This window comes from Hemiscyllium ocellatum, chromosome 45, assembly GCF_020745735.1.
Source record: "Hemiscyllium ocellatum isolate sHemOce1 chromosome 45, sHemOce1.pat.X.cur, whole genome shotgun sequence".
Classification (NCBI taxonomy): Eukaryota; Metazoa; Chordata; class Chondrichthyes; order Orectolobiformes; family Hemiscylliidae; genus Hemiscyllium; species Hemiscyllium ocellatum.
This window is the reverse complement of record NC_083445.1, coordinates 12947758-12960046: the sequence shown is the minus strand read 5'-3', so window position 1 is coordinate 12960046 and position 12289 is coordinate 12947758. Positions and strand designations below refer to the sequence as shown.

Here is a 12289-nt window from a genome sequence, read left to right as displayed (position 1 = left end):
TGATCACTGTCCTTGTGGCTTGTGACCTTCTCAAAAAAGTTATTTTCACAGAAATATAAATCCAAATTCGTAATGGTAGCATATGTTATACACCATGATCACAATACTGATTTCGTGACAAAGCTGAGTCCAGACTCTGGCCAAATGGCCTCCATCTGCAACATATGGATTCTATAAATAGCATATGTTGAGGTGAAAGGTCTTGACTTACTGAAAAGGTAATATTAAACAATTAATCCAGAAATTGAAATAAAGCATAGAGTCATACAACTTTGGACCAATCAGTCTATGCTAACTATGTTCCCAAACTAAACTAGTCCCACCTTCCTGCATTTATCTCCTATCCCTCCAAACCTTTCCTATTCATGTACTTATGGAAATGTCTTTTAAACATTATAACTGTATCTGCATCCACCATTTCCTCTGGCACTTCATTCCACACATTAACTGCTATCTGCTTAAAAAAGTTGCCTCTTATGTCCTTTTTAAATCTATCTCCTCTCACCTTAAAAGTATATTCCCAACTTTTGAAAACCTCCACCTTAGGAAAAAGACCTGGGCTATTCACATTATCCATGCCCCTTAGGATTTTATAAACCTCTACAAGGTCACCCCTCAACCCCATATGGTCTAGTGAAAAAGTTCCAGCCTATCTTTATAATTCAATACAAACAACTTTGAATTGGATTCCCAGAAGTTCAGCCATTGTGAAAGAAACTATACATTCTGCTGCTTGGAGTTTTACTTGGCACAGAATAAGATGGTTGTGGTTGTTGAAGGTCAATCATCTTGGCTCCAGGACATCAGTGCAGGTGTTCCTCAGGGTAGTGTCCTAGATCCAGCCATCTTCAGCTGCTTCATCATCGATCTTCCTTCCATTATAAGGTCAGAAATGGGGGTGTTCACTGATGATTGAACAATGCTCAGCACCATTTGTGACGACTTAGATACCAAAATAGTCCATGTCCAAACACAGCAAGACCTAGACAATGCCCAGATTTGGGCTGATGCATGCCATGTCACTTCACCCCATGCAAGTGCCAGACAATGACCATCTCTGACAAAAGAGTAACCAACCATCACCCCTTAACATTGAATGGTATTACCATTGCTGAAGTTTCCCATTATCAACATCCTAGATGTTACCATTAACTATAAATTGAACCAGACTAGCCATTTGAATACATTGTTATAAGAACAAGTCAGAGGTAGGCATCCTGCAAAGAGCAACTCACCTCCTAATTCCCCAATCTACATGGCACAAGTTGAGAGGTGATAAAATATTTTGATTTTCCTGGATAAGTGCAGTTCCAACAACCCTCAAGAAGTCTCACATTATCCAGGGCAAAGACTTCCGCTTGATTGCCACCACATCCATAATGACCCACTCCATCACTACCTGTGCACAGTAGCAGCAGTGTGTACTATCCACGAGATACACAGCAGAAATTCATGCAATTTCCTTGAACAGCGCCTTCCGAACCATACACACAACTATGTAGAAGGTTAAGGATTTCAAAGTAGGTGAGAAGATTTGTAGCTCGGGTGCTCATTGTTGTGGTTCTGTTCGCCGAGCTGGGAATTTGTGTTGCAGACATTTCGTCCCCTGTCTAGGTGACATCCTCAGTGCTTGGGAGCCTCCTGTGAAGCACTTCTGTGATGTTTCCTCCAGCATTTATAGTGATTTGTATCTGCAGCTTCCATTTGTCAGTTCCAGCTGTCTGCTGCAGTGGCCGGTATATTGAGTCCAGGTCGATGTGCTTATTGATTGAATCTGTGGATGAATGCCATGCCTCTAGGAATTCTCTGTTTGATTTGTCCTATAATAGTAGTGTTATAGGACTATTATAGGACAAGCCAAATAGAGAACAGCCAGGGAATTCCTAGAGGCATGGCATTCATCCATAGATTCAATCAATAAGCACATCGACCTGGACTCAATATACCGGCCACTGTAGCAGACAGCTGGAACTGACAACCGGAAGTGGCAGGTACAAATCACAGAAGCGCTTCACAGGAGGCTCCCAAGCACTGAGGATGTCACCTAGACAGGGGAGGAAACGTCTGCAACACAAATTCCCAGCTCGGAGAACAGAACCACAACAACAAGAAGGTTAAGGATATTGGATACATAGAAACACCATCAACTGCAAGTTTCCCTCCAGGCCACACACCATCCCGATTTGTGAAATACATCGCTGCCCCTTTGGTCTCACTGGGTCAAAATCCTGGAACTCCTTTAACGGCATTGTGAATCTACCATAAGACCATAAGACATAGGAGTGGAAGTGAGGCTATTTGGCCCATCGAGTCCACTCCACTACCGAAATGAAATGGACTGCAATCAAGGTGGCATCTCACGTTCTCAAGAGCATCTTGGGATGGGCAATAAATGCTAGCCCAGCCAGTAATGCCCACATTCTCTGAATGAATAAAGAAGAAAAAAAACTTACAATGCCTGTGTCCTTATAATACAATCAGGGTTGCACAATGCATCACCATGTGCAGATACATTTTCTCTCATGACTCAAACAAGTATCTTACAGAGATCACATGTTGAACTATGATAAAATGTTGATTCATACTGCATATTTACCAATCACAACAGATTAGCCTTTTGTGCTTTATTATTTTACAAGTACAAAATTAAGAGTGGACTCAACCTTCAATAAATATTAAAAACCCACATAATCTCCAATCTTCCTTCTGCTCTCTTCATTTTCCTCCTGAAAGTTTTCTAGCTATTCAGCTTCCTCTCTTCTCTATCAATAACAAACATACAGCAAAAACTCAAATCAATCAGCAAAAATACAAAAAAAAGACTCACTTTCTGTGAACGATGATCCAGTCTTCTGTGTAGATTTGTACTGAGTCCCTCACACGAGGGTCCATTCCCCTGAAAAAGGATAGAATATTTAATTTGTTCAGGGTCAGCTTTTTTTTGTCATTTTTTTTGCCAAAAACCAATACCATGTCAATCCTGCAGTTGGTGCTGAAATGTATCAGGCCTTAACTCACATGACTTCATAAATCACTGTCAGAAGTCACACAACACCAGGTTATAGTCCAACAGGTTTATTTGAAATAACAAGCTTTCAGAGCGCTGCTCCTTCATCATGTAAATAGACAATAGACAATAGACAATAGATGCAGGAGTAGGCCATTCGGCCTTCGAACCAGCACCACCAATCATTATGATCATAACTGATCATCCTCAATCAGTATCCTGTTCCTGCCTTATCCCCATAACCCTTGATTCCACTACCTTTAATAGTTTTATCCATTTCTTTCTTGAAAGTATCCAGAGACTTGGTCTCCACAGCCTTCTGGGGCAGAGCATTCCATACACCCAACTCTCTCTGGATGAAGAAGTTTCTCCTCAACTCTGTTCAAAATGGCCTATCCCTTATTTTTAAACTGTTCCTCTGGTTCGGGACTCATCCATCAGCGGAAACAGGTTTGCTGCCTCCAGAGTGTCCAATCCTTTAATAAACTTTATGTCTTAATCGGATCCCCTCTCATCCTTCTAAACTCGTGTATAAAAGGCAGAAGTGGGTGCTGCAAATGCTGGAAATCAGAGTCTAGATTAGAGTGGTGCTGGAAAAACACAGCAGACCAGGCAGCATCCAAAGAGCAGGAAAATCGATGTTTCAGGCATCTTCCTGCTCCTCGGACGCCACCTGACCCGCTGCGCACCCCCCCCCCCCCAGCATACTCCAATCTCGACTCAAGTGTATACAAGCCCAGTTGCTCCAATCTTTCAACATATGATAGTCCCGCTATTTCGCGAATTGAGGGACACACTGGCTACTCAACAAGGAGGCCAACATTTGAACTCTAACTTCAAAATCACAAATTAGATTAGATTAGACTTACAGTGTGGAAACAGGCCCTTCAGCCCAACAAGTCCACACCGACCCGCCGAAGCGCAACCCACCCATACCCCTACATTTACCCCTTACCTAACACTACGGGCAATTTTGCTTGGCCAATTCACCTGACCCGCACATCTTTGTGACTGTGGGAGGAAACCGGAGCACCCGGAGGAAACCCACGCAGACACGGGGAGAACGTGCAAACTCCACACAGTCAGTCGCCTGAGTCGGGAATTGAACCCGGGTCTACAGGCGCTGTGAGGCAGCAGTGCTAACCACTGTGCCACCGTGCCGCCCCTAACTGTGCCACCGTGCCGCCCCTGTTAGCTCTGTTAAAGAGCAATCAGGACACAAAATTTAACTCATGCATAGACTATTAAGGTAGTCATTTGACTGAGTAACCTATTGCCATCCTGCAGGTAAAGAACTTTATTTTGTACAAGCCAGATGCTTCAATAACTTTACCCTTTACATAAAGAATGGGCTGACTATCATGCAAATCTGGAGGCATATAAGGACAAATGATCAAATGCTTGATTAAATGTTGGGTTTTAAGGTCTGTCATGAAGTGGGAGGGAAAGGGATAGAGGGGTAAAAAGAGGAGACTCCAAAGTTTTGGGCCTCAACAGTTGAGGCCACTAATGGTGGGGTGGGGACTGAGAGGCCAGACTTACTGCAGTGCATTTATCTTGGGGTTGTAAGGTTGAAGGTCATGGTGATGGGGAGAAGGACATAGAATCATAGAGACATACAGCACAGAAAAAGACCTTTCCGTCCAACTTGTCCATACCAACCAGCTATCCCAACCTAATCTTGTCCCACTTGCCAGCACCCGACCCATATCTCTCCAAATCCTTCCTATTCATGTATCCATCCAGACACCTTTTTAAATATTGCAATTGTACTAGCCTCTACCACTTCCTTGGGCCACTTATTCCACACACATACCACCCGCTGCGTGAAAAAGTTGCCCCTTAGGTCTCTTTTATATCTTTCCCCTCTCACCCTAAACCTATGCCCTCTAGTTCTGGACTCCCCAACCCAGGAAAAGACTTTGCCTTTTTACCCTATCCATGCTCATGATTTTGTAAACCTCAATAAGGTCACCCCTCAGCCTCCGACGCTCCAGAGAAAACAGCCCCAGCCTATCCAACCTCTCCCTATAGTTCAAATTCTCCATCCCTGGCAACATCCTTGCAAATCTTTTCTGAACCCTTTCAAGTTTCACAACATCTTTCCGATAGGATGAAGACCAGAACTGCACACAACACTCCAAATGTGGCCCAACCAATCTCCTGTACAGCCGTAATATGATTTTCCAACTCTTGTACTCTAAATTATATAAATTAAACTCCATCTACCACTTCTCAGCCCATTGGCCCATCTGATCAAGATCCCATTGTAATCTGAGGTAACCTTCCACTACACCTCCAATTTTAGTGTCATCTGCAAACTTACAAACTATACCTCTAATATCAGTGAGCAAAGGGGAGATGTTGAATGCCAGACACAGAATAAGTAAAACTGATACCACCTAGCTCACCATACTTCGTTTAGGCTCCTGCTAATCTTGCTCAATAGCCAAAGAGAGCAGATGCAGAAAATTCAGTGACCTTGGTGCCTGAATACTATGTAGGGATGCATGAACTTTCTAAAGTTCTTTTCAAAATTGCTTTAACAACAGACATATAGAAATACTCACATTTCGTCAGGAACCCCAGGCTCCACAGTTCGACATTCTCGTGGCTCATATACTAACTCTATATCGTCTGCAGGAAACTCAAGTAGCTCTCGGAGTGGGCCTGGTTCTGGGGCTGGAGGATGTGTAGTCAGATATTCTTCAAAGTCTACAGGCTCCACTACTTCAGAAAGGGGTACCTGTGAGAAACAGCAAATATGGCACTGTGATTTCATCTTATGATGAGAAACATCAGTAAAACAATTGCTTATATTTACAACAATGGAGACTGCTGTGACCTGTATTCTTGACAGGCAGGAGTATTGAGAATTATAGATTAGATTACTTACAGTGTGGAAACAGGCCCTTCGGCCCAACAAGTCCACACCGACCCGCCGAAGCTAATCCCACCCATACCCCTACATATACTCCTTACCTAACACTATGGGCAATTTAGCATGGCCAATTCACCTGACCCGCACATCTTTGGACTGTGGGAGGAAACCGGAGCACCCGGAGGAAACCCACGCAGACACGGGGAGAACGTGCAAACTCCACACAGTCAGTCGCCTGAGGCGGGAATTGAACACAGGTCCCTGGCGCTGTGAGGCAGCAGTGCTAACCACTGTGCCACCGTGCCGCCCTAAAGCAAGACAAACTGATGAATTTGATTCAGATTTGCTAGGATCTAAATGAACAGTGGAACAGATTTGAGGGGGTGAGTAACCCAAAATTTACTGCTGTGAATTGAGGGGTGCTGGCTAGAGGTGAAGATATAACCTAGGTCAATGTCCATCCATTTAACCGCAGGGGTGTGGTTATATTGGGCCTGGTTTTGGGAAATGAGCTCAGACAAGTGAGTGAAGTTTTTGGGGGGGGGGGGGGGGAAGGAGGTGGGAGGGGCGGGCACTTCAGGAACAGTGACCATAATATCTTGAGTTAAGAGGTACATGGATAGGGATAACAGCAGTTCTCAGGTGAAGGTGTTAACTTCGGGGAAGGTGAACTACAACAATATTAGGCAGGAATTGGAGAGGTTTGACTGGACGCAGCTGTTTGACAGTAAATCTACATGGAGCATGCGGGAGTATTTCAAATGTCAGGTTTCAGGAGCAGCATATTCCTGCAAGAATGAAAGATAGGTATGGCAAATAATGTGAACCTTGGATGACCAGGGATGTTATGATTTTAGTCAGAAAGAAAAATGAAGCAGGTGTAAAGTATCGGAGAGTGGGAACTGATGAAACCTTTGAAGTATATAAGGAAAGTAGGAAAGAACTTAAACAGGAATTAGAAGCGCGAAAAGGGGGCATGAAAAGTCATTACCATATAGGATTAAGAAGAATCCCAAGGCCTTTTATACATATATAAAAAGCAAGAGGGTAGCCAGGGAAAGGGTTGGCCCACTCAAGGACAAAGGAGAGAATCTACAAGAGTTTTGAGAAGATTTGTAGCTCAGGTTGAGGTTTGCTCGCTGAGCTGTAAGATTCATTTCCAGATGTTTCGTCACCCTACTAGGTAACATCTTCAGTGGACCTCCAGGCGAAGCACTGTTGATAATCCCTGCTTTGTATTTATATGTTTGGATTTCTTTGGGTTGGTGAAGTCATTTCCTGTGGTGGTATCATTTTATGTGGTCTTGTCATTTCCTGTTCTTTTTCTTAGGGGGTGGGAGATGGGGTCTAACTCGATGTGTTTGTTGATAGAGGTCTGGTTGGAATACCATGCTTCTAAGAATTCTCATGCATGTCTCTGTTTGGCTTGTCCTAGGATGGATGTGTTGTCCTAGTCGAAGTGGTGTCCTTCCTTATCTGTATGTAAGGATACTAGTGAGAGAGGGTCATGTCGTTTTGTGGCTAGTTGATGTTCATGTATCCTGGTGGCTAGTTTTCTGCCTGTTTGTCCAATGTAGTGTTTGTTACAGTCTTTCATGGTATTTTGTAAATGTCATCAGTTTTGCATGTTGTCTGTATAGGGCCTTTCAAGTTCATTAGCTGTTTTAGTGTGTTGGTGGACTTGTGGGCTACCATGATGCCAAGGGGACTCAGACAAGGGGTTTGGCCACAACATGACTAGTAGTATTCCACAGATATCAGTGCTGGTATCTCTGCTGTTCATGATCTACATAAATGATTTGGAGGAAAACGTAGCTGGTCTAATTAGTAAGGTTGTGGATGATACAAAGGTTGGCGGAGTTGTGGATAGTGAGGAGGATTATTAGAGGATAAAGCAGGATAATAGATCAGTTGGAGGCACAGGCAGAAAAATGACAGATGGAATTTAATCTGGCCAAATGTGAGGTGATATATTTTGGAAAGTCAAGTACAGGTGAAAATTATATAGTGAATTGCAGAATTCGTAGGAATATTGATATGCAGAGGGATCTGGATGTGCAGGTCCAGAGATCAATGAAGAAAATAAAAAAGGCTTATGGCATGCTTGCTTTCATTAGAAGGGGCATTAAGTATAGACAAGTTATGCTGCAGCTTTATAGAACTTTAGTTAGGCCACACTTGTAATACTGCATACAGTTTTGGACACGACACTACAAGAAGGATGTAGATGCTTTGGAAAGGGTACAGACAAGGTTTACCAGGATGATGCCTGCTGTGGGGGATTTTAGCGATGAAGAAAAATTGGTTAGACTGGGTTTGTTTTCACTGGAACGCAGGAGGTTGAGGGGCGACCTAATAGAAGCTTATAAGATTGTGAATGGCACAGATAAGAGTGGAAAGTATGAGATTCTTCCCAGGATGGAGGAGTCAATTACCAGGGGACACAGGTTCAAGGTGCAGGTGCGGGTGTGGGGGGTAATTAAAAGAGATGTGTGAGGCAAGATTTTCACACAAAGGGTGGTAATTGCCTGGAATGCATTGCCATAAGTAGTGGTGAAAGCAGACACAAAAGCAGCATTCAAGAAGCACCTGGAAGAATACATGAACAGGAAGGGAATAGAGGGATACGGAACCTATAAATGAAGAGAGTTTTAGCATGGAAGGGCAAAATGTGGCAGCCCAGGCTCGGAGGGTCTAAGGGCCTATTCCTGTGCCTGTACTGTTCTTCGTAACACCAGCTCAGTATGCCGGCAGGAAATGTAGCCTATAAGGTTCACTATAGCAATTTACCAGGTTAATTACAGCAGCTGCTCCTTTCCCTGTGATCTCCGCAATGTGAAGGTGCACATCAACCTGACTTAGACAGGAAGAAAAGCATCTTTTTAATGCGACCAGTAACTATGATCTGCATTGGGTGTCAAAGGGCTCTGGAGACAGATTCAATTGTGAATTTGAAAAGGAAATACAATAACAATTTGTAGGGGGAATAAATTTGTACAGACTGCTACAACACAGGGTAAACCCCACTGCTAACTTAAACAAGCCACACAGAAAAGATTCACCCCCTACTCTAATTTATTAACATTAGAGAGACAAATAACTATTCTCAAAATCACTATTTAAAGTACAAAAAAGTTAAGAACTTTACTCTTTAAGTCTAATAGAGAATATTAGCTAAGAACTATTTACAACTCCATTCTCTTAACATATCTTTTACTTCCCCCTCTGCAAAACTGGTCTGATAAAAATCCCAATTACATTGACAAAAAATTATCACGTTTCAAAACAAAAGATTGGTGAATGGGATTGGAGTAATTGCTCTTACAGGGAACTATCATGGGCTTGAATGCCTGATTGCTTACAATAATGAAAGAGACCATTCTCTCATTCTATTCTATAGCATCACTGCTTCATTGCTGATCCATCAATAACCTAGAGTTCACTCTCCAATGCTTTGATTGGTGAGGCAGGAAAGTGCAGAATTTAGTGATTCAACTCTTGTTACATACATGCTGACTATAAGTGTTTCAAGTTTTAAAATGATAGTCTGAGGGCTGAAATCATTTTTCAGACTTCAATTATTCATGACATTCATGAAACCACATATTGAATACTGTTTGTGACTTTGGTCTCTTTATAGAAGAACGCAAATGGATTGGAGGCAGTTCAGTGGAAATTAACTAGAATGATTCTGCAAAAGAGAAGACTATCTTATGAGGACAGGCTGAACAGACTCAGTTTACACTGGAGTTTAGAAGAGTGAGGGGTGACTTAATTGAAATGTGTAAGATCCTAAATTGTCTTGACAAGGTATATGTGGAAATATTTAGTTGCCTCTTGCGAGTGAGTCCAGAACTTGGGGGCATTGTTCTAAAATTGGGAGCGTTTGCTGACACTGATAACCACATCGGCACGCTCATTTGGGAACGCTCGGTTCCAAACACCGATGTCATCAAGTAAACTTTATATCGGGCGGCATGCACAAATGCATTCCTACACATTTTCAGGGAAGTGTGCACAATTTTGAACTGGGGAGAGGGGATGCTGGATTTGAAAGGGGTGGGGTATAGAAAATGATAACCTCTTGGACTAAGTAGGGAAGATGGCCCAGAAACGGGTTGGGAATAAAATGTAGAGTCTAGGGCAGTGAGGCTGGCACCCTCTCTCCCACTTCAGCACTACCCCTGGCTCTCTCACCACACTTCTCCTCAGTCCTTTCCCAGATTCATATTTCCTCACTCTACAACTTTCCCAGGTCCTCCTGATCTCTCTCCAACTCCTCCAACCCACCGATTCTATTGCAATCCCACCTTCTCTCCAGTTCCAATTTCTCCCTGTGTCCCAAACTCACTCATTCTCATTCTCTCTCTCTTAAATGCAAAATGTTTTTGTCTTGCAGGTGGAGAAGATGGGATTATTGAATAGTCAAAGTCGAGATAGAATGATTTCCTTGCTTAGTAAAATTTAAGGTTTTCAGGTGTAGCTGGCAGTGTGGAAACAGATCGGCCATGATCTTATTCAGAAGTGGAGTGGGCTTGATTTGCAGAATGCCCACTTCTGCTCCTAATTCGTAAGTTTATGAGACCAGTTTCGATATCTGGTTTCAATTCCTGACCAAGTGAAGAGGTTAAAAAGAAACTGTTAGAATAGATTTCACTCAGCAGACTTTGCACTTAGTGTTCCTGATGTCTCATAACTTCCTCTAATTAGCAACTGAATGGCAGGCGACAGGCTCAGGAAATGTGAAAGTTATATTGTCATTTTTCTAAGGCTGAGACATGACATGAAGCTTTCCTCTGAATCTGAATTGTGTTGTACCTACCATAAAAGTGTTTTATGAACTTGGATTTCAGGTACATTATTAGTTTGACACTGGCAACACCTATTTATTTAATCTGCATGGAACTGTTCAAAACTGTTCAAGTGGAAAGTGCTCCTTTTGCCCAGCCAATAAGTTATTTGAGTTCCATCACAGCAAAATATTAAAAATAACTAGTTTGATATTTTCATTAAGGCATCAACACGACACTTCCCAAACACAAAGCTTAGGTCAGGCTCAATGGAAAACCACCACCTGCAAATGTTCCCGCAGGTCACATACCATCCGGTCTTGGAAAGACAATGCTGTTCTTTCATTGCTGCAGGGGAAATTCCCAGAAATCCCGACCAAATTACACAATGGAAATATCTTCACCACACAGCTCTCACATATCAAGACAGTTCACAACCATTTTCTCAACAACAATTGGAGATAGCCAAATAAGCTGGTGTTGCCACACAATTAAGAACAAGAAAGGCAGCATGTGGTTTGATGACTTCCTTCAGAAACCACACTGAAAACCTAGACATCACTAGCTGCTACCACATCCGGTCTGCTCATTACTTACACATGCACCCTGAATGTCACAATTTCACTTAGTTCATAAGACTTTCAGTGAACAAATGATGCAGCTCATCATTCATTCACTTCCTCCTTTCCGCACAGGCTCCACCTGAGAAATAAGTCTGAGCAGCAAAGAACAATCTGCAGAAAGGGAAATTCAAGGACCTCGAGATGATTTTTAATACCATAACCTGTAGCTCTAATCAGCAGTGCAGCTCTGAGTGGTGCTTCACACTCACTTACAGTTCAAAAGCTATTAGGCAGAAGCGTAAACTTCAACACAATGTTTTCAGTCTCAACCTAACTGACTCCAGAATGTGAATTCCTCATTAGCTGGTTCTGCTTAAGTCCTGTGGAAAGTGACACATGTGTTATTCCTAAAAACAACGGGATCTTGAATACTTTCTGGATAGGTGACCTTCCCTCATTGGAAGTGAACTCAAATTCAATGTGATAACATTAAAGTGGAAAACTGCACATTTTTCCATTAAATTTCAAGAAAACAAACAAGAAAATAAGCCAGAGTAAACTCACTGTCTGGAATTTATTGTGGAATGCCAATTTACAGAGAAATCTCTGCAACCTAACATTAATAATGCATCCCAGAGGTTCCAAAGAGCAAATGAACAGAACAGAAACTACAATCTTCTTCAAAAGGGATGGTAAGGTGAAAGAACCTTGGGTGGACAAGGGATGTAGAACATTTAGTCAAGAAGAACAAAGAAGCTTACTTAAGGTTGAGGAAGCAAGGGCCAGTCAGGGCTCGAGGGGGTTACAATGCATCCAGGAAGTAACTGAAGAATGGGCTTAGGAGAGCTAAAAGGGTGCATGAAAGAGCTTAGCGGGTAGGGTTAAGAAAAACCTTAAGGAACTCTGCACTTATGTAAGGACCAAGAGGATGGCCAGAGTGAGGGCCGGGTCAATCAAGGATGGTGGAGGGAACTTCTGCCTGGAGTCGGAGGAGGTCTTTAATGAATACTTTGTTTCAGTATTCACTACTGATAGGGACCTTGTCATT

At 42.6% G+C, this 12289-nt stretch overlaps 1 protein-coding gene across 6 annotated transcripts in view; it reads right to left on the bottom strand.

The window, feature by feature from the left end:
• LOC132835997 (dedicator of cytokinesis protein 7-like) overlaps window positions 1-12289 on the bottom strand; it is a 180968-nt gene that overhangs the window by 115541 nt on the left and 53138 nt on the right. For all 6 annotated transcript variants that reach the window (XM_060855177.1, XM_060855178.1, XM_060855179.1 and 3 more), the window contains exons 3-4: window positions 5578-5753; window positions 2828-2896 (exon numbers count right to left, since the gene is read on the bottom strand). In XM_060855177.1, the coding sequence (XP_060711160.1) occupies window positions 2828-2896; window positions 5578-5753 (245 nt within the window). The remainder of the gene's footprint in view (window positions 1-2827; window positions 2897-5577; window positions 5754-12289) is intronic.